General features: G+C 39.4%; 1 protein-coding gene across 1 annotated transcript in view; it reads right to left on the bottom strand.

The window, feature by feature from the left end:
• CFAP54 (cilia and flagella associated protein 54) overlaps positions 1–24,982 on the bottom strand; it is a 298,821-nt gene that overhangs the window by 98,692 nt on the left and 175,147 nt on the right. Inside the window, 7 exon segments of the mRNA XM_036865998.1 lie at positions 3,507–3,676; positions 5,271–5,350; positions 7,775–7,982; positions 12,746–12,799; positions 17,329–17,451; positions 22,152–22,238; positions 24,637–24,819. Coding sequence (XP_036721893.1) covers positions 3,507–3,676; positions 5,271–5,350; positions 7,775–7,982; positions 12,746–12,799; positions 17,329–17,451; positions 22,152–22,238; positions 24,637–24,819 — 905 coding nt within the window.

Here is a 24,982-nt window from a genome sequence, read left to right as displayed (position 1 = left end):
GAATCCCAAGCTAGGGGACAGTTTCATTCTGTATTAGAGAAACAAAGAAGACTGGACTGGGATCCTACCCTACTGTTTACCAATTACGTCAGAGCATCAAATTTGCCCTCTCTACTGGGGTCACTTTCATTAGCATATAATACATCATCGCTGCTCCCATCTCAAGAAAATTTGTCTTGACCCTACTTCTACCAGCTGCTGACATCCTATTCCTCTACTCCCCTTTACTGTAAAACTCCTCAAAGGAATCATCTTTACTTGCAGGCTCCAATTTCTCTCCTCCCATTTTCTCATAAAACCACTCTAAATATGCTCTTTCCCCCACTGCCTTCTAAAATTACTCCTGTCGAGGTCACCAGTGACCTCCATGTTGCTAAATCATCCAATGGTCAATTCTCTATTCTCATCTCCATCTATCTGGAGCTTTTGGCAGAGTTGATCACTCCATTCTCCCTGATACACTTTCTTCACTTGGCTTTCAGGATCTCATAATCTCTTGGTTTTCTTATATTTACTGGTCATTTCTTCTCAGTCTCCTCTGCTGGTTCCTCATTTTCTCCCCAGTCTCCAACCAAACCCAACCCTCAGTCCTTGGTCCTTCTCTTTCTTTCATCTACTCACATTCCCTAAGGAATCTCATTCATTATAAAGGATTGAAATACTATCTATATTCTAAAGACTCCAAGAATATTTGACATTTTCAATTGCACCTCAAAGGGACATAATCTAAACGCGTCCAAAATCTAACTTCAGATCTTTCCCCTAAATAAGCTGCACCGCCACAATCTTCCCCACTGTGGTTAGGGACAACTTCTTTTGTAATTCTTCTCTTTTTCTCACCACTCTACAGCCAATCCATCAGCAAATTCTAATGGCTCTACTTTCAAAATATACCCAGAATCCGACTTATCACTACCTCTAGTGCTACGGCCCTGGTCAGAGCCACTAACACCTTTCTTCTTTTTTTTTTTTTTAAGTTTGAAGGAAACCCTGTGAATTTTTTTTTTTTTAATTTAAATTTATTTATTTATTTATTTTTGGCTGTGTTGGGTCTTCGTTTCTGTGCGAGGGCTTTCTCTAGTTGCGGCGAGCGGGGGCCACTCTTCATCGCGGTGCGCGGGCCTCTCACTATCGCGGCCTCTCTTGCTGCGGAGCACAGGCTCCAGACGCGCAGGCTCAGCAGTTGTGGCTCACAGGCTCAGTTGCTCCGCGGCATGTGGAATCTTCCCAGACCGGGGCTCGAACCCGTGTCCCCTGCATTGGCAGGCAGACTCTCAACCACTGCGCCACCAGGGAAGCCCCACCTTTCTTCTTATTATAGCAGCTTCCCCAGCTGATCTCCCTGCTTTCAAACCCTTTTCCTCTTACAGTCAATTCTCAACCTAACAACCAGGGTTATCCCTTTGAAGTGAAAATCAGATGATGTCATTCCTCTGCTTGAAACAATACAATGACTCCTTACTTCCCTCAGAGTAAAAGCAGAAGTCTTCACCCTGGCCAGAAGCCAGAAGGTCCTATATAATCTGCCTCCCCCATCAAGGATGACCTCTTTGAACATCTCTCTTAAAACTCTCGCTCGCTCCATTCTAGCCACAAGAGACCCTGTGCTGTCCCTCAAACATGCATCAGGCATGTTCCCATGGCCTGCAACACTCCATCTACAGGTATTTGCATGGGCCCCCATGTTTATTTGTTCAGATGTCACCTCATCAATAAAGCCTACCCTCAACACCCAAAATTTGGTTCAGATGTCAAGGTTGATGCCACACACATCAAGAGAGTGTGAAAAGGTTGATTACTCCCATAGTGAAACTATCCAGGAAGAGCAGGGCAGCCACCCAAACAGGTTGAAAATGTCTTGAGAGAAAAGAGAAAGGAGACTGGCTGGGCTTTATAGTAGTTAATGGGTGGCGCTGGGGTAAGGGTTCCCACGTGTGGGCCAGGTCGGTGTGATTTAAACGTCCCACCAGCACCAAAGGAGGGGGCAACTAGGCTTTCTTCTCTGCTTGCCCAGGTGTGGGGCAGAGGAGACGGGGGAGTGGCGGAGCTTGAAAGCAGTCAGTTAACCAACATCTAAATGGAGTCATTCTCTTTATTACAACTGCACAGTTTTAACAGGATAACCCCTCCTCCTCCCCCTGCCTCTACTCCTCATATTCTCCATAACGCTTATCTTTGGCCACACTATATAATTTACTTACTTGTTAGGTTTACAGTTTATTGTCAGCCTGTTTATTATCTATTAGAATATAAACTCCATGAGGGTAGGATTTTTGTCAATATTTTTATATATTTTGTGTATACTGTGTATATCAGTATTAGGATACAGAACTTAGGACCATGCCTAGAATATCGTAGGTGCCCCCAAATTACTTTTTGAATGAATTAATGAATGGTAAGATAAGAAATTTGCTCATTATTCAAAGAATCACTATTGAAAGTGTTCTCATGACAGAGGTGTTTATCATAAATGATATGGGAAGTTCTTGAAAGTATATTTCTATATTATTCAATATTAAAAAATCACTGAAAAAAAAATCACTGAGAAGTATTTTGAACTATGCAAGTGTTTATATGTCTATGAGCTTATGAATACAGAAACTATATTCTATTCATCTTTGTCTCCTCGGTGTCTAGATCAGAGCCAAACAGTGAGGCAGTTAGCAGATACTGGTCACTATATATGAATGAATCAATGAACAAATGAAAAGAAAGATCTGACATTAGCAATTGCATCACATTTTAAAAATGAGCCACCTACAATAGTTAATTAAGTGGTTGAGCACAGCAGAATTCAGCAGATGTTACTTTTTCAAAATAGAGCTTGTTTTTAATATTTTTATTGGTTGTCTAGGGAGAAAACACTCCATAGGTGTTATTTGTAAAAAAGCTATAAGGAATTTAGGTTCTGCCTTTTAAAAATAAATTATTAATTAAAAAGGAGAACTCTGTGAATTTGGTTTTTTTTGGGTTTTTTGTTTTTTTTTAATTTTTTTAAAATTTTATTTATTTATTTTTGGCTGTGTTGGGTCTTCATTTCTGTGCGAGGGCTTTCTCTAGTTGCGGCAAGCGGGGGCCACTCTTCATCGCGGTGCGCGGGCCTCTCACTATCGCGGCCTCTCTTGTTGCGGAGCACAGGCTCCAGACGCGCAGGCTCAGTAATTGTGGCTCACGGGCCCAGTTGCTCCGTGGCATGTGGGATCTTCCCAGACCAGGGCTCGAACCTGTGTCCCCTGCATTGGCAGGCAGATTCTCAAGCACTGCGCCACCAGGGAAGCCCTCTGTGAATTTCTTTATGTTTCACATAAAACATCCTAGCTATGTGCTTTAATAAACCAATTAATTTGTTGAGAATTATAGTTTTAAATGTAGTAATGTGTGAAAACTCTCCTGAATAATAAAAAGCAAGTCTGCTCTATTAATCTAGGAATTTATAAAACTTACATAAAATTTAGGTATATTTTAACAAATGAGAGTGAGGAAGAACCTGTGATGCAGAGACTCGCCTGTATGCTGCCCGGTGTCTCTGCAGGGCGACCGCAGCCAGCTGCAGCCTGACCTCCACCACAATCTCTAGCTCGCCAGCCGAACACTGAGAGAGGTTCTTATGGCCTGGATGCTCCGTGTCTGACACAAGGAAGCTGAGCCCGTCTTCAGCGTCTGTCAGTAAAACTGACTAAAGAAAGAACAACACACAATCACCCAAGTTCAGAAATAATACACATCATGTCTCATTCTTATTCATCAAATATTTTTCATGTACTGAAAAGTAACAATGAATGGAAGACCAAAAAGGAAATCTGAACAAAATCATCAGAGAAGAGAGCTCAGTGAACAGGAAAAAGACAACAGGGGACGAAAAGGGAAGTAATGGCAAGAGTAAGTGTGTAGGACAGTGACCCCTTATTGCATGCACAGCCGATGCCCATACTTGCTTATTCGTAGTAGCTGTGTTCTAGAAAGTTGCTGCAAACACTGAGTCAGCGAATACTGAAGCATTGCTCCTAGGGAAATACAGGGATAGGTTCCTACGAGCCTCTGGTCACACCATTTCTGTCAGCTGATCAGTACATAACCTTGTTTAATGTGTGTTTATGTTTAAAGACACCTTATTGAATATACAGTGGAGATTCATTAACCTTGAACTCACAGCCAGTAACTCTACAACGCATGCCTGATTGAAGCTTGTCTAACACACATATTTTCTCCAAAAGGCACATCACAGCCTCCTTGCACTTAGGATTACTAGACAGCTCTTCAGCACTACGCTTTAGGGGCCATTTCAAATAGTGAAAAGATCAACAAAAGACCCCACAAAAATGCAAAAAGCTTGGCAATAAATGAAAAGGACACTTGTTTATAGTATGAAAGTGGAAAGAAAAAGTCAGCATTGCCTTGTTCAACTCAGCTGGGAATGTGCATATCAGGCAACTCAAAGTTATCTATGCTCTGTGCCTGTCCCCAAATGACCACCAAAGAGCGAAGAGTACTGATTTGGGAGTTACAATTAAATTTTAGCAGATAAGCAAATTAGCAAATACTGAATCTGTGAATAATGAGGATCAACCGTATTTCAAATTAAACTATGGTCACCTAACTGGTAATGTAAAGATAATGAGATTTTACAGTTGACAATCAATACTAAATAGCAATAGCAATACTAAATAGCAACATGGCAAAAAAGAAAGGGACCAACCAATCTTTCAAGGAACAGGTCTCTAAAACCTTGTTTGTATAGAGCAGTAAATACTATATAAGAACTAGGGTAATTTAGTATAATGGTTAAGAACGTGATCTGTATTTTATTAGTTGTATGGCATTAGTGAATTTCTTACTGTCTAAGCCTCAGTTTATTCATGGTTCAGCAAAATACAGTTCAAAAATGATTAATATGTACATCACAGAGTTGTGAGAATTAAATAATCATGCAAAGTGCCTGTCATGTAGTAAGCACTGAATAAATGGTACTGTTGTTGTTCCTGTTGTTATCACTATTATTATTAGGAAACACCAAACAGGGCATGGAATGCTCAAATCCCATCAGATAATAAATCTTATTTCCAACTTAATCGAGTTAAAAGGTCAAAGTCTGACACCTCTCGGCATCTGCTTTTCTCATGGGGAGTAGACCCCATCCCTGGCCCCAGCCCATGCTTAGGCAAGAAAAGCTACGTGAGTAAGCACGGTCCTGAAAGTTGACCTGTCCAGGGCCTAACAGTGGGCTTTCTGGTAACGGATTCACTATGATTTGAAAATTTTTTTAAACTTACCTTTAGTGTGCTAAGTGCAAAGTCCTCGTTCATTTTTGTAAGCGGACAAAGTAAGCCTCCCTCATCCTTTAAACACACCTCTATAAGACACAACATTTTGGAAGAACTAAGGATATCTGTGGTTAGCTTAAATATTAATTCTAATTTACAAAACTCATCATTAGTTGGGAATTTTAATGTTTAAAAAACAACCACAATGATAATTAGAAACACAGTGCTATATCAAATGGTCCCTAAATATCAGACATTAGAAGACTGAGGCTGATTCTTAAATTCTGAAAGGATCTTTTGGGTGCTTGGTGATGCCATTCAAGTTATCGGCTACTGATATAAAATAGTGGTTCCTCACCTGGGATCCCAGGACCCCTTAAGGTCCTCAAAGAATTGGGTTGGCCAGAAAGTTCGTTCAGGTTTTTCGTAAGCTGTTAGGAAAATCCCGAACGAATTTTTTGGCCAACCCAATATTTTTGCGTCTTCCAGATATTTATAATATCTCGATAAGATCTCCTTGGAAGTGTCAGTTCTGCTGGTTTGCTCCAAGACCTCCTTGGAAGTGTCAGTTCATGCCCCTCCCTCTAACAGCAGAGAGTGAGACCATTTGGAACAGCGCAAACTACAATCCTCAAATATCTCAAAATTCCTACCCACAATCCAAAGCTGCCCCTCATTCTGAGTGAGGCAGCATTGAGAGAATTTAGATCACAAATTTTGTCTGCTATAGTAAGCCTGGCTTCTAGACTACAGGAGGGAGAAAAACTACAAGTCATTATTTGACGAGGAATTAATGCACAAATTACCCACCTAAAGAGACTAAGTTTGTCAAGTGGAAGAGGGAGTCCAGAATAACATGGAACTGAACACACCTGACTTCCTTCCTTCTTCCAACTTCAATTTGCCTGGCTCTTCTCCTAAATTAGGAGACTCTGGAGCTAGAGGGTCAGCTGAGTATGAGGGAGGGCCCAGAAGAAAGATCTGGGACTAGGTTTTCTCCTCTAAGGGAAAGTGAGAGACAGGCAAGGATAGAAACGGAGGAACGCTAGGATGAGCACCAGAACATGAGAAATCCTGGCAAGAGGTTGATCCACCTCTTTCTCCTGCTCTCTCTGCCTCCTGAGTGACCCCCACCCCTGTGTGGTCCTCCCATGTTGTAGCATGCCCCGCCCTCTTGGGAGCTGGAAATAACAAACTCTGTTTTCAGTGGCAGCCATCTCCTGGTCTGTTGGCCTCACCACACCTGAATAACAATAAAACTTACTCTTTAAAACAGAGGCCAATATTATTCTGATACCAAAACTAGACAAAGACACCGTAAGAAAACTACACAATATATCTTATGAATATGCATGCAAAACTCTTCAACAAAATCCTAGCAAACAATCCAGCAACATATAAAAAGAATTGTATACGACGACCAAGTGGGATTTATCCCAAGAAAGCAAGGTTGGTTAAACACGCAAAAATCAACTAATATAATACATGCCTATGGATAGAATAAAAAACAAAAACCATATAATCATCTTAATAGACACAGGAAAATCATTTAATAAAATCCAACACCTTTTCATGATAAAATCACTCAACAACCTAGGAATAGAAGAGAAATTCTTCTAGCTGATAAAGGACAACTATGAAAAACTCACAGTTAACATCATACTTAGTGGTAAAAAAAAAACAACAAAAAAACAACTATTTTTAAGGCAACATTAATTCATTTGAAAAATACGTATATAGTTTTATATATGTATATACGGGCCATAAATCCCATCCACGGGTATCTTATCCTATAGAAATATACACTATAGTATGGATACGTAGTACTTCTGCACTGTTCCCTAGAAACAAAGTGAACGCACAACAGGGGAATGGTTGAATAAACCATGGGCTGTTCACAGCATAAAACACCACACAGTCAGTTTAGGGGACCAAAGCAAAGCAGCTGACTTGGAGTGGCTTAGCAAAGTTTTTTACATAAGAAATGCAAGAGGCAGAAAAATGTAAAATACATCATTTCTTAAATAAATGACAAATCCTATTTTGTATGTGCAGCTGACCCTTGATCAACATGGGGGTTAGGGACACTGACCCTCCATGCAGGTGAAAATCCATGTATAATTTATAGTTGGCGCTTGGTATAGACGGTCCTCTGTATCCACAGTTCAGCACCTGCAGATTCAACCAACCACAGATTGTGCAGCACTGTAATATTCACTATTGAAAAATACTGGTGTATAAGCGGACCTGTGCAATTCAAACCTGTGTTGTTCAAGGGTCAACTGTATATAATGTAAAAAAGTGGACAAATATGCAGATATATTGGTGGATATGGATAGGCAGGTACCTAGACATAAGCACATATGTGTGTCAGTAAGTGAGCTCTGAGAAAACCATGAAAGAGTATCTACTAGAATGTTCATATGGATTATTGGGGGTAGAGTGGGGAATAGGTGGGGAAAGGGAATAGAAAGAGAAATAAGCAAAAAAAAAAAAATAGAACAAAAGATTACCTTTCAAGTTTGGGAGGTTTGGTCTGTTTTTCTCATCAATAAGTCCATGGCAGACTGGTTTCATTATATGTTCTGGGACACAGTTTATTGTTGCAGCCACATTTATTAAAAAGTATGCTTTAACAAAGGCAAACTTATTTAAGAGATGTTGCTGACCGACTGTAACCAGGATTAGAGGCAAGCCTTTGTTTATTAAATCATCAAGTGCCTAAAAAAAATTTTAAAAAAAGGCAAAGTAGTAAAATACTGTTTTCAGATATTATTAGCTTCAGTCCCCTTCTGCAGTCCTCATTTGGTGTAGGATGAAGGAATTCAGGGATAGACATGAGGGAACATAATCGGCAGGTCCATTGAGAGAGGCGTCACAACGATGCCAGCAGGTCCACAGGGCTCCTGCCATTTCCCACCAGTTGGTTACCTGCCCCATGAGGCCAGCCCTGCCACACAGGGAGAGTGAACCCAGTGCCGACAGCGAGGAGGGGACACCTTATCAAAATGGAGCAACTGAAAAAGCTCATCAGCCATGCATGCTGGCCGCTCTGCTTTAGCTCGAGTGAATTAGAGCTCGCAGGATGGCAAAAAGGGGAAGGACGGGAGGATAAGCAAACCCCTTCGCAACTTAGAATCTGTGTCAATCATGAGAATCCCCACCTTGAGGACTCCCTCCACTTCCTGGTCCCCTCCCTTGCATGCACACTTCCTTGGCAATCATGCTAAGTGGCACCACTTTAAGTTCCTGACCAAACCTCAGTGCCACCTGGTCATCATCCTACATTTGCCCAGTCCATTCACTCTTGCTCCCTCCTACACAACCATTTCATGCTCTTCTTGTTTCTAAATTCTAACACTTTCTCCCCAATGCCCCTCCCAGCTAGTAACCTTGCTTCCTATACTTAAATGAGAAAACTGAAGCAGTCAGAGTAGTGCCCACAGACCTCACAGCTCCACCTCTCCCACCTACCCAAGCATCTGCCTCACTGCCCTGCCTTCCTTCCTGCTTGCCAAGGCTGGTGCCACCACTTAGGCCATCAGTCCTTTCCCCACTGGTATACTCAGCCATTCTCTCCTACATCATAAGTGTTCCCTTTCTAACAAATACCATATGATATCACTTACATGTGGAATCTAAAGTATGACACAAATGAACTTACCTATGAAACAGAAACAGACTCACAGACACAGAGAACAGACTTGTGGTTTGCCAAGGGGAGAAGGTGGGGGAGGGATGCACTGGGAGTTTGGGGTTAGCAGACATAAACTATTATATATGGAATGGATAAACAACAAAGTCCTATTGTATAGCACAGAGAACTAAATTCAGTATCCTATGATAAACCATAATGTAAAAGAATATGAAAAAGAATGTATATATATACATATGTATAACTGAATCATTTTGCTGTACAGCAGAAATTAACACAAAATTATAAATCAGCTATACTTCAATTTAAAAAAAAAAATGTTCCCTTTCTACAGAGACATTCCCATCAGCACACAGCCATGCTGTCTTCACTGCCATTTTAAAAACCAAAAACTCTCTATACCCTGACTTCCTCCTCCAGTTACTACCCTAATTCTCACTTCCCCTAACAGCAACAACCTACAAGGTTGTCAATATTCCAATCTCTCTCCTTTCATTTGCTTTTAAACCTACTCCATCCTTACATTGAAACCCTTTGGTCAAGGTCACCAATGGCCTACACTTGGCTAAATCTAATGGTTAATTCTCAGCCTTCGTATGCCATGTTACTTTAATCTAAGACACCATTATTTTATATGCCAATTAAACTTTCACATGCTCACAACTGTAAAATGCATTCTGATTGCAGAGCTGTTAAATGTTTTTAAAAATGCATGTTTAAGACTTTGTGAATTATGGTAGTACATTTCTCAGCAAAATTTGACACTACTAATCATTCCCTGTTCTAAAAATGCTTCTTCTCTTGGCTTTCAAGCCACCACACTCCCTTGGTTTCTTTCCTATTATATCCACTATTCCTTTTCCGTCTTCTTTGCTGGTTCCTCCTCTTTTCCTATACCTCTAAATATTGGAGTGTCCCAGGGCTCCATCCTCTTCCATCTCCTCATTCTCTCCCCTTCGATGATCTTAATCAGGCTCATGGTTTTAATCTCATCTAAATGCTGATTAAATCCCAAGTTTTTGTCTCTAGTTCCAACTTCTCTTCTAACTCAAGACTCATATGATCAACTTCTGACTCAATTCTTCCACTTGGATGTCTAACAGACATCTCAAACTCAACATGTCCAAAACTGTATTCCTAATCTCCCACACAAACACACAAACACACACACACACACACACACACAGTATAAGCTCTATGAGGACTGAGAGTCTGTCTGTATTATTGGTTAACTAATGTGTTTGATTGATAGTACCTGGCACACAGTAGACTCAATGGATTAGCTAAAGTGATCCCTTTAAAACACAAGTAGATCAGGCCACACCTCTGCCCTAAACCCTCCAGTGGCTCCTCCTTTTGTTCAGAGTAGGAGCCTAGGTGACAAAAGCCCTACAAGGCCCTTCTCTATCTGAGCACACCACCACCATCTACCCTGTTACCTCTCTGACCTTGTCTCCAACTGCTCTCCCATCATTCACACAACTCTAGCCACACTGGCCAAGATGTCCCTCACTAAGCTAGGCAATACTGCCCCAGGGCCTTTGCACTCACTGTAGCCTGTTCTTAGATTATTCTTTCTCCAGATTTCATAGGACTTGCACCTCAACCTGCTTCAGGTCTGTTCACCAATGTCACCTCAGTGAGGACTAAGCTGACTGTCCCATTCAAAATTACAACCCCAGTCTAGCCCCATGCTCCCAATCCCCTTTATGAGCTGCTGGGTTCATTTTCCCCTACAGCATGGTTCACTTCCTAACATACTATATAATTGACTCATTTATAACGTGTACATATATATGTTTATTACTAGTCTTGCCCACTAAAATATAAGCTCCCTGAGGGCTTAGAATTTGTTTTGTTGATTAACTGATGTATTTATCTGACAGTGCAAGAAGAGTACCTTGCACGCAATAGGCTCTTATTAAATATTTGTTGAATTAATATAAAAGGCAGATGCTGGGGCTATGTATTCTAAAAAAAAAAAAGGTAAATTATTTGCCTTACGTGAACTAAAAAAAGAAAAACCTCATTGTCTGGGAGAGTATGAGGCAATGCTCGCAGTGGGGAGGTCTGCTGCTGTTGTTCGTTCTCCTTCCTTAAGCCCTTCTAAAGGGTGGAAAGCAATACCTGCAAAACAGCCAGACGTGGAGCAACTCTGAGCCTGACCTGGGAACAAATGATCGTACTCAGGAAATGGTTGACATTCTCCATCTAGAAAAGAAACTTCAGACTGGTTGGGGGCGGGAGGTGTGTGTAGGAGAAGGTTTCTCTTTTCTATCCACAGCAAACAGTGATTTAATGAGCCCTGACAATTACACACAAACTCTTGAGGATCAAAAGAAGATTAATTAGTAATGCTATCCAACACTCCGTCCTCTCCCTCTATACAGAAAATATGAAGTGTTATCTGAAGCGTCTTAAGCAGACCAACAGTTCTGTTTTAATTAATTAGCTAATAGAAATCGGTTTTCCATTATACAGTACTGTCAGTCTCTTTCTGTTTAAAAAAAAAAAAAGATCGGACAAACATTCCTTTTATACCCAAGACCACTTTTATAACCAAAACCAAAAGAAGTGTTTTTAGGATGCCCTGGCATTTATGACTGGAAAGAAATAAATATTCCGAAGCATCCCAAGGTCTCAGAACACTAAAATGAAAGATGAATATGTATTTGTATCTTCCAAATACCAGTTCTTTCATTCCAGGCAACTTGCTTATAAATTAAAACAAATTTTAAGGCAAAAACAATGAATCATCTGAAGCATAATTAAAAGTGAAGTTTGTGGAATAAAATTAACAATAATAGAAACGTAATAAGATTACATTTAATAAAAGGTAGATAAATTCCTATCAAAATTATGGAGGAAAATAATGAAGCAATTTTGAGGAAATGTCTCTCAAAGTTATTTCATAAAAATTAATACTTTACTTAGTGAAACAGAATGCTGTTTCTGAGCATTTAAAAAAACCAAAAACTATGTGTACCTGTCTATATGCATTAACCATCGCCTGCCTGTGTGAACCCCTTGCCCCTCTGTAACCCCCTTAACAATGGCTGCCCTACCACTCTTCCACTCCAACACTTCCTAGTGGACAAACTGCTGGGACTCTAAGATTTTTTTAAATGACTTGATAAAATTTAAATGCTTTTAGGTCACCAAAAATTTAAAACCCAATCATTCCATTAATGACAAGAATAAACTTATTGGGATGGGCGGTCTGGTCCTCTGTAAAAAATAGTGGGGAAATCAGAGGAACTGCTTATAAAAATGTCATATGAAAACCTTCCTTTAGCTAATGCTAGGATGGTCATCATACTGTAATATATAAATGTATCAAATCAATGCATTGTACACCTTAAACTTACACAATGTTATATGTCAATTATTAACCCCCAAAAAAATTGAAAAAGAAAACCTTCCATACACTGGCTGAGAGGCAGTCTCAGACTGGGGCAATGGATCCGAGTAAAAGCAGTATTGAACAGGTGGGCTATCACAAAATCCTTTACTGATGATCAAAGTTACTAGGTAACTAAGATAGATATTAGATACTTGGCATGGCTAGATAAGCAAACTGAATATGCATGTGCAATTGAAAATTGAGGAGCAGTAACTGATATTTGCTCCATCTGAAAACCAGATCAGTTTGGGTCCAACCGTATCTCTGGCCTCAATATTTGGAGATCAGACTCCATTACCAGACATAGAAGAGCATATTACACAGCAGATATTCAAAAACAAAGATTATACATACCAAAAAGATTGAAATGACTCAAAAATTATCCACACTAAATATCCAATGTTTATAAAATATCGTTATCCTTACCTGCATATTTTCTTTACTAGTAAGAGGTTTTCCCGAGTCAAATGATTGAAATACCTGCCAATATACAAAATGTTAACATTAGAAACAAGAGTATTGAGTGCTCCTTTAGATGAAACTGTTAATGTGTTCTAAAACTATCTTAAATATAATTTTTATTATAAAAGTAATACATGCTCTAGTCAGAAAAGACAAGTATAGTATAAAGAAGAAAGCAAAAATCAACATCTTTAGGTTGTCAATGTTAATATCTAGGTGTCTTTACTACCAATTTCTTTTTGATGTATTTTAAAATTTTGTATATGTATTTGGATTCCTTTTCACTAAATGTTACATCATAATTATTTTCCCACACCATTAAGTTATTTGTAAACCTCGTCTAATAGCTCAGTAACGTTCTATCCTATGAATGTAGCATAATAACTTAACCTCTTTCCTGTTGTTAGACATCTAAGAAGACCACTTCTCATCCTCACCCCACCATTCAGCCCTGGTTTAAATAATATTAGTGACTATTTTGCTGGTATTTCTGATTATCACCTTTGGATAGATTCCTGGAAGCAGAAGTGTTGGGTCATAAGATAAGACTATATTGAGAAAACCGAAAAGGGATAGCTCAATCTACCTTCCACCCATGTTGTATGAAAATGCCAGGATTACTGCACTTTCAATAGCATTGCGTATTAGCACTTAAAAATGTTTTTGCCAGTTTGAGGTAAATTATATTACTCTTCACAATGATGCTTTTTGTGGTTCTTCCCTTGTTTGTGAATTACCTGTTAATATGTTTGGCTCTAAATATAATATTGCATTAGAAACCATTCATTTGTCACAGAACATTGTTGTATCGTTATGAGGGTGCATCCCTTCTGGTACAGCTGCCCTTTTTAAAAGATGCCCATTCTTAGATGTCAATACTAATACCCCATCCCCATCCTCTTGGTCACCTGGAAGTCACCAGCATCTTCCATGAACAGGTCACTCACATGTGCATGGTATCCTACTTCAAGCACCTGCACCTCTTTGCCTGAGGGCATTCTGTGGCCACAGGAGAGTTTCAGGAGAGGCTGCAAGTGCAGGGAGCAACCCCTACCAATGAGGGGCAAGAGACTGTCTCTCTGCAGGCCCCACCTGCCCATGGTGGGGATCTCATTAATGCTCTGTGGAGTGGTTTTCCTCGTCTCCCTGTCTGACTTTCCCACTCACTCACTGTTCTTCCTGGAATCATCTCCCAAACACACTAATTGTTCCCAAATCTTTGTCTCAGGATCTGCTTTTGAGGAACCCCTAAATCAAGACATCACATATTGCTCTTATCAGAAGAAAGTGTTGGTAAGTGTCTAAAAACATTCCTTTTTTTGAAGATATTCTTTATTTCCTTTAACACATTGAAAAGTGAGTAACTGAATCCAGGGAGAGACCTTTGGTGATATAATTTGAAGAGGGTTAATGATGAGACTTCAGATTTGGTGATGAGAGCAGAATCCCAATATGAGTATGTTTAAAAAAAATAGAATTTTTTTAAAAGCCCGTGAAAAGTTCAATCATAATCTGTAAGACTTTTCTGGTAACTGCTTTTACAACTGAAATTTAACTCATGAATCCTGTCTTTAAATAACTAGCCTGCAGCCTAATAACATTGGCACCTATTTTAATTATAAACCCTGAACGCACTTCCTCTTTTAATTACACTTTTTAAATTCCCAACTGAAGCTGGAAAAGCTGCAAATTAACTTTGAGAACACAAAATTTGAAGTCATAGTCCATCGGGAAACAGTTCCCCCACACTTTTGTCTTACGAAAACTAGCTGATAAAAAATGAAGTTTGGAATTTACCTGTAAAAATGAGTTTCAGACCACTTGTCTATTTGTTTTGGTGAAAGCAGTAACCATTGAAAACTCTCTCTTGTTTCCTATTCTACCCAACGGGCTTCCCTTTCCTTCTTGTCTTCCAGACCCTAAATGTGGAGGGCCCCAAGTTTCAGTCCTCTGCCTTCTACTTTTCATTATCTGCCTTGGTCCCCAGCTGCTCTCCCGGAGCCCCATGACTTTAAATTTCTGCCGATGCTCCCAAATTTACCTGCAGCTTCAGCCTCTCCCCTGAATTCCAGAACATATACTCTCTGCACCTACCTAGGCTGTATCTCCACCTGCTTGTCCACTAGGAATCTCACACTTAACACGCTCTACCCCTGCCTTGGGGCAGCGGGACTCCCCATCTCAGTCAATGAAAACTCTTTCCTACCAGCTGCTCACGTTGAACACTCTGTAGTCAGGTCTGACTTCTTCCTCTTACATTCCACATCTCAACCATCATTAGCAAATGCTGTCAGCTCTACCTTTGCCATGTGCCCAGAATTTTACCACTTTTCACTCCTCCCACCACTGTTACCCCGACCACTGTCACATCTCACTCAGGTCATTGGCAAAGGCCTTCTCCCTGGTCTCCCTATTTATACCCAAGCTCATCCACAGCCCATTCCCCAAACAGCAAGCAAAGTGGTTCTTTGAAATTTACTTCCTGTCCCATCACTCCTCTGTTCAAAGCTCTACAAGGTCTCCCATCTCATTTAGAGTAAACTCCAGTCCTCACCCAGCCCTGGGCGGTCCGACATGATCTGGCTCCTGGGTCCTGCCCTCTCTTCCTCCTCCTCCTCTCTAATCCAGCCTCACGTGGCCTTCCTGGTTTTCCTCAACCACATCTTGCAGGCCTTTGCCCTTGCACTGCCTCCTATTTGGAAGGTTGTTCCCTCAAAACTTTCACTCCCTTATTAGAGAGACTTCCCAAACCACCCTCAATAGAACAGCTACCCACCGCTCTGGTCACTTCCTGTCCCCTCAACTCAGCTTGATTGTCCATCAGAGCATGTCACCATCTGACATCTAGTTATGTGCTTAATGTGTTTATTATTTGTCTTCCTCACTGGACTGTCCAATAGTAACATGCCTCCAGGAAGGCAATAACTCCATTTATCTTTCTACTGCTCTATCCCCATGTCTGGAATAGTGCGCCTGTATTCAGTCAGCACTCAATAAATATTTTTAAATGAATTAAAATATAATTTAAATAACAAAATGCAAACCATTTTACAACAGGGAAAGGCTGTTGCTTGAGAAGCAAGCAAGAAAATACTGCTAATTTAACCCAGGTAACAAGATGAAATCGTTTGTGCTATAGAAAATGAACCAAAAAACATGACTGACTCCCAAATAGATAGCTAGATAGATAAATATACAGTCGTCCCTTGGTAACTGTGAGGGATTGGTTTCAGGATTCCCCACCCCCCATACCAAAATCTGCAATGCTCAAGTCCCTCATATAAAATGGCACAGTATTTGCATATAACTTAGGCGCACCCTCCATATACTTTAAATCATTTCTAGATTACTTATAATGCCTAATATGATGTAAATGTTATGTAAATAATTGCTAGCATGCAAATTTAAGTTTTGCCTTTTGGAATTCTCTGGAATTTTTTTTCCAAATATTTTCAATCCATGGTTGGTTGAATCCACAGATGTGGAACCCACGGATACAGAGGGTCAACTGTAGATGTATAGACATACACACACGTATCCGATCGTCTACTGAACGTCCCTCTTTGGATTTTCTGTAGATAACTTAACACTTACCTCATTACGATAAATTATAACACTGTAGCAGTCATATTAAGAAAAAAGCAGCAACATTTTAGGGGTATACATTGAAGTAATGTATGCATTATATGTAAATATGTCTGCCTATGCAAGTAGTTTTCAAGACATAACTATTCCGCAGTTTCTTTTAGGTCCTCTGAATTTGAATCCCACCAGCATGTATCGTGTCTGCCAGTCTCACTCCTTACACATACGGTCTCTCCCAGGGAATTGACTTGTTGCTTCCTCCTATTTCCTTTATTGCTGGCCCTTGGATGAGGGTCCAAGCATCTGCCCCAAGCAAGATCACCCAGGGGTTCCCAGATCACCACAAAAACCAAAGCAGAGACAATAAGAGCTCACTCTGATTTAAATATAAAATATTCATTTTCAACGATGCTTCAGTCATGCAATTTACAAATACAAATTAAGCAAGCCAGGTAAAACTCTCTCCCTAAGTCAAAAAAGACTAGACAAAATAGAGGAACATTCTCTCCTCACAAAAATCAGAAGAAATGTGAACTCATGCTTAACTCTTTGGTATAAAGTATATAAATCAAAATATCCAAATAAAACATGAAGAGAGGCCATTGTGACTAAGACTATTAACTAGAAATTATAAGCTCAGATCCAAAAGTCTAAGAGATAGTGGCTGATCAATGTGTCTACTGAGACTGTCCATGATAACACAAAGTCAAAATTCCACAGTAAAAACCTACGCCAAGACCACGCTCCCCTCCCCGTCATGACACCCACCCTTCTTCCATTTCAGACAAAGGAAACCTTGTGTATGTCTGATGTTAGCTCTAATCAGCCTTAACAAAGAAGTCTGCAGTACCAGAGACTTGTAAATACCTTTTTTGGAAGCATTCCCTAGATTTTAGGAATGTAGCCTTCAAAAGGACCTTCAAAAGGTTAAAAACGGCTTTGAATCAAATTGGCAGGCTTACCTTCATTCTTCCAGTAGCTTTACAGCCAGCGGGTACTGAAGAAGGCATGTTTTTTCCATAAAAAATCTGGGATATCTCATGAAAGGCTTCGGAAAAGAATCCTAAATCTATAAGGACTTCTATCTTTAAAGACAAGAAAAAAAAAGAGATTCTAAATTAAACCATTTGTTTTACTTACAAAATTAAAATTTTAGAGAAAAATCATCAACTTGCCGAGATCCAAAATTTCTGCTTCATATTGGTAACGTGTTATAAGTCAATGTTTAGACAACACAGTGGTAGAGATGCATGCGTCTGTGTGTAAGCCAGTTCACATGTGCAGGGGACCAAGAAGCTAGTAAATCACATCAAGCGACTTTTCAAAACAATGGCCGTTCATGAGATGTGGCTTACTTTATCAGACGCAAACACATTTTAAAAAATAGGATAGACACAGAAGAGTTTTAAAAAATTGAATTCATCCTTTTGTTCCCATGGTCAAGTATGGTTTAAAAGAAAGACAAAACAAAAACACTCCTGATTTCTCTAACACTCTGAGGAATGTCAAACAAACCAGGAGGTGAATTCCACAATGCATCAACTGTTCATTTTCTTATCCACAATGAATGGACACTGTCGATTTTACAGACATGTATTTAACAACATTAGTCAATTGGTAACTATATATTGTACATGGCTTATTTTGAATATAATCCAGCAAGACTTTCAATTAGGAAATTACAAGAAGAAATCAAATCATCAAATGCATGCGTTCATTCAGCATGTATATTGAGCTCCTCTTCTGCACCAAGCCCTCTTGGAGGTTATCTCCATTGGGATATAAGGTTAGCTAAATTTAAGTGATACATGAAGATATACACAGTATGAAAAGAGATAAAAGGTACTGACAAAATACTATTTTTGAAACTGTGGTCAGGAGGGACTTCTCTGAGGAGAAAACCTTCAAGAGAAGATTTGGGAATGATATGATGGAGAGAGACGTGAAAACTGCTGAGGGGACCTTGACTACAAAGGTCACGTGGTGCCAGGAGCAATCCTGGGTTCTTGGTGTGTTCAGGGAACAGCTTGTGTGGCAGGAGCTTAGGGAGAGAGGAGAAGAGGGTTGGGAGGTAGGTGCGAATGGTGGCCTGTAGACCAGAGTGGAGACTTGGGATTTGATTCTCTGCATGATAAGTGATTGAAGAGTTTTGAACAGGGCAGGGCCTGTACCTCACTTATGTTTTGAAAACATCTAGTGACTTTACAGAGAACAGAGATGGGTAAATTGTGGAAGCAGGGAGTGAAGTACAAACTTGGATGAAGATGATACATATCTAAAACACAGAAAAAGAAAATCCAATTTATCCTCAACATTATACTCATCTTACTCTCTCTTTTCCTTTAACTACTATCTTAGGAATCTCAAGAGTGTACCAATTTTAAAGAAATAAAAAGAAGGTAAGTTAGAAGGAAACAGGATGTGACAATAACATAAAAATAAAACATAGGAAGTCAGGAGAATATTTTTAATGATGAAGAGAAAACAGCTTGTCTATTGAGTTGCATACTTTGGCTCTTGCCTAAGACACCTTGGGCTCTAATGTCCCTGGTGCCATATAATATCAAAGTAGGCATTAGGGAGTCACTGGAGCTCTTTGCCCCTTGGAGGAAACATTTCCCCATATCTGTGTAAGGTTAGTCTCCTCTGGGCTTGACTGTGAGGTTGCTGTACATGGCCACCTGTTCAGGCTGCCTCTGGTTCAGTTTATCAAACCAATCTGACCATATGAAAAAGCTGTGGTGATAATAATGGACATGTATTTTCAGAAACAACGAACACTGTGAACACAAACAAGCCAGATGGGAAAAAGAACCGCTCATAAATCAACCCTTCAGTCATACAAATACAGAACCATCAGTACCCTTCCCAGGAATGCCGGATATGTTGAGAGTAATAAATCTTTCAGGATGCTGGCAGTTCTAAAGTGAAGCCAGACCAGTTGATCATAAAGAGGTCTTAAAGCTTCCCCTGGAAGACACTAGTGCAACTGTAGAGACTTAACAGTGTGATCTGCCGCTCTTTGATTTGTCAGAAAGCATCGTTGTTTGCTATTTCCTGATTACGACTTTTCTCTCTTCCCACTCACTGACCCCAGTTTAGTTCGGGAAGGTCAGGCAAACTCTGCCTATGGGGCTATCATTCCTTCCTCTGTATGATGCATTAATTGCCCCTTTTCAGTGCTTCTGCCAACACCCTAGTTGCGTTTCCAGTCCTACTATGCTGATAAGATCCCACTCCCATCTCACTCTGTTCCTGACACGCCTACCAGATACATCTGATCATGTCCTTCTCCTGATCAAAACTGTGTCATGAATTCCCCCTTCCAACCCAAGGCTACAGAAGACAGTCCATAGTTCTTCACTGGCTTTTAAGCTACTCTAGTACAAAACAGTTGCCAAGGGCTAACAATCAATAAAAAATAGTCATTTAATCAAAAACTTTGCTCCAGGTTCTTTCAGTGCCTCTCTGGACTGCCTTCTGACATGTTACTAGTTGTCACTGCAACCCTTCAATGTTTCTTGCCTCCTGTGACATCAGCATAAAACTGTCACCCAATTCTGATACCACAACCTCCTCCTTTCTCTCACTGCTCAGCCTTCATATTACATCTCAGCTTGGAATTCAAGACTGGGCCCCTGGTCTCCTCCACATCACAGACCTCTGGTGTCCTCATGTCATTTACTCCAAACTGCCTGCTCAAGACCTCCACTCCAGTCTAACCCAACCACCTCTGCCCCCTAAACAAGTCAATACTTCCTCACCTCCACACCTTTCACACTACTGTCTGCTGAGAATGTTCCCTTCTTCCTCTCTCCTACTCAGTTAGTTCTATTTTTTTCAAGCTGAAATCTTATCTACTTGGTAAAACCTAGAGACCCAGAGCCATTTTTCCCTCTTTCAAACTCCTGGAAATAGTGTTCATCACACTCATTTGGAAACGATCAAGTGGGAAGTACACACATTATTCTCTTGTGTGTATGTCCCATCTCTCTTCCCTATTTTCACTTCTTTACAAAAGCAAAGACCATGGGTTATATTTCTTTGATTAGAGTTACTAACACGGTGCCTTTATATAGGAGATACTTGATAAATGTTGTTTCAAAGATAAAGCAATAAACATTTACCAAGTATCTTCTCGGTGAGTTCCCACCAAACACCAAGGAGAGTGTGGACAGTAGGCACTTGATATATGTCTAAAGATTTTAAATCCAATTCAACAATTAATTACTGAATATCAAGCATATAAATTTATTACTCAAGACACTATAGGGAACCAAAAGATGCATAAGATACAGGCCTTAGCCTCGAGAATTTTGCAGTCTTGAAGAGAGCACTGTTTTAAAAACAGAGAAAAGTTGTATGCAGCTTTTTAAAAACTGTTACTAGAATTCAAAAGCCAGAGAACTGTTAAGAGTTCAGTAACTCGGAAAGGGTGAACCAGAATTCATGGCTGATTACAAATTATTTATTCCCAGGTTAAAATGTATTATCTTAAGAGCATCACAATTCCTATTAGGGAAGGTGTTATCTTTATTTAGAAATAGAATGCAATGGACAATTTGCGTCTGAAAACAAGGCCCACAGGCAGGGTCTTGATGGAGAGGGCAGTTCAAAGGGAAGTCTTATTTTCCCTTATTAGAAAATGTGAAGGATCAGGGAAGAAGGGTATTTCCAAAAAAGGAGAAGGAGGGCTAAGCTAGGGGAGTGTGGGAGCCCACTCACCCGCAACTGCAAGAGCCAACCAGGCACATCTTGTCGAAGCCCCACATTCAGTAACGCCCAGTTGGTAGGCTGAAGTCAGCTGCAGTGGGAGTATTTATACCATGGAAATTGGAAATGTTACAAATCAAGGCTTTTTTTAGAGTGAGTTGTGAAATATTTACCAGCACACGGCTGACGAAGCCATGGGATAGGAGGCAAAAGAGTGGGATAATGGGCAAGAAATATTTTAAACTCAGAGATGCTAAATATTCTATTTTAAGTTGCTGGTTTTACCTCAACTAAAATTTCCTTATGTTCCCAATTTTCAGTAAAGTCCAATATAGAAATAAAGACCTTAGGTGGATGTAGTGTGTGTGTTTATGTGTGAGTGTGTGTGTGTGTAAAATATGGAATAGGGTTGAATTTCACATTAGAGATGAAGAAGTGCAGAACAGGGAGCAAATTTGCTGGCTGCTGAAAGGATCCATGTACAAAACAAATTCCACGACAGTGGGAGCCTGCGACCATGGGTGATCAGGAAAAGGGGCAGAGAAAACAAGATGCTTGATGTTCCCCACTCCACATGGGGTTCAAGCCAACTGCACATGAATTTTGAAGGCAGAGAGCCTCCTGACCTCTGGGTTACAGAATTAATTGTAATTTAGTGCCTGTGCGTTTTATCACCTCAACTGTCTGTGCAATAAAAAAAACCTCCTGTATACCATGATATACATAAAGATTCTTAGCAAAAACTCCCAGAAACTTTGGAAAATGACTCATTAGTCTCCATGAGGAAACCAATCTTTCAGAAGTGGTGATTTCTAGGCTGAATGGTGTCGGGTGAGCCTTGTTACCAGGGGTAGCTGTTCCTCACTTTACTGTGGCCCAAGAATAAAATGATCTAAGCCTTTCTACATGGCTCTTTCCCATACTTTATTAAAATGTTGGGCAAGTTTTTTTTAATATCAGTACAACACCATATATTATTATCAGCTTATGATGATAATAATAAAAAAGTAATTCATGACAATATCTTTAATAGTTCAAGAATATCAAATGTCTTAAAAAGCTTGAAACATACCTTGAGGATTCTTGCTTCTAGATTTCTGACTAGGTCTTGGCAAATTTCAGAAACAAAATATTGGTACAATGCAAGAAGAGGCAGAATCTACCAACAGAAAAACACTCTTTGTTTTGAAATGTATTTTATCAAGTTAATAACCTAATAATACAATTTAGCCAAATACTGATGTAAGAGATGTTATGCAAAATTGTGATTGATTTTTCCATATTAGAAGACTGTACTGTTTGGTATAAGTGAAATGATCTGCCTAACATGTGTTTCATAATTTTATCAGAATTTTAAAGTGCTATCAGTGACTTACAGTTCCAAGTAGATGCTACTTGATACCCAAAACCTAGGTTTCACATTTCCTTAAGCATGGAAAAATAAAAATCCAGTTAATCACCTTCCTTGAGAAAACATTATTTCAACATATACGTATGAATTACTGAGGCCTGTGGAAACATTCTAGCAAATGAGCTATCAAATAAATGCAAAATTTAAAGCAAAGGAACTCACATCCATGTCCCCTAATAGCTTCTACTTATTCATCTCAATGTCAGCTATTTGTCTTCAACTGGAATATCTCCATCATCAAAAAATATTTACAACAGGCCTGTTATATGTCAGACACTGTTGAATGAGAAAAAAATCTAAGTCCTTGCCTTCATAGAGCATATATTCTACTGATTAAAACGCAAGCTTACTCTTCATATAACATTTTTATTTTCCTAAAATTAACCCCAAGGTTCAAGTCTTCTTGAAGTCCCATGGATAGATGTGAAAGCTTACAGACTATCAATTTTTCAATTGACCAAACCAGTATCCAGCTAAAGGCAGGTGTTGAGGGACAGTTTTGCCTAGACTTCTGAACGCTCCTGATCTCAACTTAAAACTGAAGCTCAGTCCCTACAACTGGGTCCTGCTCCATCAAAGGCAGATGCAGCAAGAAAGGGGACTGGGATCCTTATTATTTAGCAAATTATTTCCCATGATCCCACAGCAATGGGTCCCCTAGCGAATTTTATATGTTACAGCTGTCTCCTTAGCCACTGGGCTCCTTCTGGAAGGTAGTGTAATAGAAAATGGAAACTGTTTACATCTTGCAAGTTTAGCTAAGGAATCTCATTGTCAGTCAACTGGCGGCTGCTAAGAGCAACAGCTTTTAAAAAGGACTAAAGTGGTCTTAAATGATTTCAAACATAACACAATACATTTTTCTACAGTGATGCTCTACAAACATAACACAATACTTTTTTCTGTAATTAATGCAGCACAAAATGAGTTGGCTATTACCTTTGAGATTGTTTCTTTTCTTTAGTGACAAATAAAAACATACCATTTTATTGCTGCCAATTGCTCAATTATTCAGAAAAATGTTCTCAATTTCTTAAGCTTCAGAGAAAAAAATCTCATTTCTTTTCCAGGGCAGGGATATGTATTATATATGACTATGACTAGGCAGCTAAAGGTTACCCAGGGGATAAAACTATTTTCTAAATCCAGAAATGAATCACCTTAACAAGAGAGGAGCACCATTTTGTTATTTTTTTCTAATAAACAATTTTTTGCCAAATCTGCCAACTGTTAAAAGCATGTATCAACCTCTTCACTTTAACACATGACATTATAATTTAACAACTAATATCAGGGGGCAATAAATCTTTTCAATATAAGGAGAGAGTGAATTTAGAACAAGAGAAAACAATATATGAGAAAAAAGAAAGTAAGTATGAAAATTATAGAGGAAAGGGAAAGCACAAAAAGAGAAAGAACATTTATTAACAAGCAAACACAGGGGGAAAAGAGATACAGAAGTAGAGGAAATAGCACAGAGGAAGAAAAAAGGACAAATAAGAAAAAGGAGGAAAATATAAAATAACCAACAGAACACCCTAATTTATGTTTAAAATGCAATCAACTTCAAATTTATGAGATACATACTGTGACTTATTTCCCTAAAGGAAAAGAGAGTTGTATTGGGTTTTTTTTTTTTTAATTTCCTAAGATATTAAGAAGTGTCTGTCTTTCACAGTTAGGATCTGTTTTTCACTTAGATGTGCCCTTAACACAGAAAAGACAAGACACAAAGATAAGTTTATCTCAATAAAGAAATACTCCCAGAGCTTTGATATTGATAAGACCTGCATGACTTAATGCAGTGAAGTTATGTGCACTAGATTCCTGTGTTTGAGACCAGTGCAACATTCTAGTCAATTTCACCAAATGTCTTTATAAAAAGGTAAAATAATAGAGTAAAATAAGAGAACAAAATCAAATAGGCATGGCTACTGTACCCAAAAGGCAATGCAAACAGTGATGTCAAAGAAAGAACATTAATTAATATATTTCATTTTGACGTACAGATCTGAATCCCGAAAATAGAGTTTAAAAGTTAAATAAGAACTGACCAAAAGAACGTTAGTAAAACTTGAAAAGTATAAGGTAAGTGGGGTAAGATACCACAGTGAATTAAGATTTGTCGATTTTACAAATCACTTACTATTAGATTTTGCTTAGCAAAGTGCAGTTCGCGGATTATGTAATACAGACTTGCAACTACAGAGCAGATGTCAGCCCGGTATCTGTCCGAGAAGAGCTCGATGCCGGGAAGAAGCTGAGTGATTTCATACTGAGCATAGCAACGTTCAGCTTTAGGGTGTGCAAGTGTGGTTCTAAGCAAACCCTGTAAATGAAAAAGGTGAAATGAAGAGCTGGAACTTGCATCTGCAACAACGAGAGAGAACGATAAGTACATGTATTACTTCCCCAAGTGCTTTGTGTATGCCTAGCACACTGTATCCTGTAATAAATGATACTTATCAATGTCCTCATGACCACAGGTTCCA

The sequence above is a fragment of the Balaenoptera musculus genome, chromosome 10, assembly GCF_009873245.2.
Source record: "Balaenoptera musculus isolate JJ_BM4_2016_0621 chromosome 10, mBalMus1.pri.v3, whole genome shotgun sequence".
In the NCBI taxonomy this organism is placed as follows: Eukaryota; Metazoa; Chordata; class Mammalia; order Artiodactyla; family Balaenopteridae; genus Balaenoptera; species Balaenoptera musculus.
The sequence above is the reverse complement of the archived record's forward strand: the minus strand, read 5'-3'. Positions and strand labels throughout refer to the sequence as shown.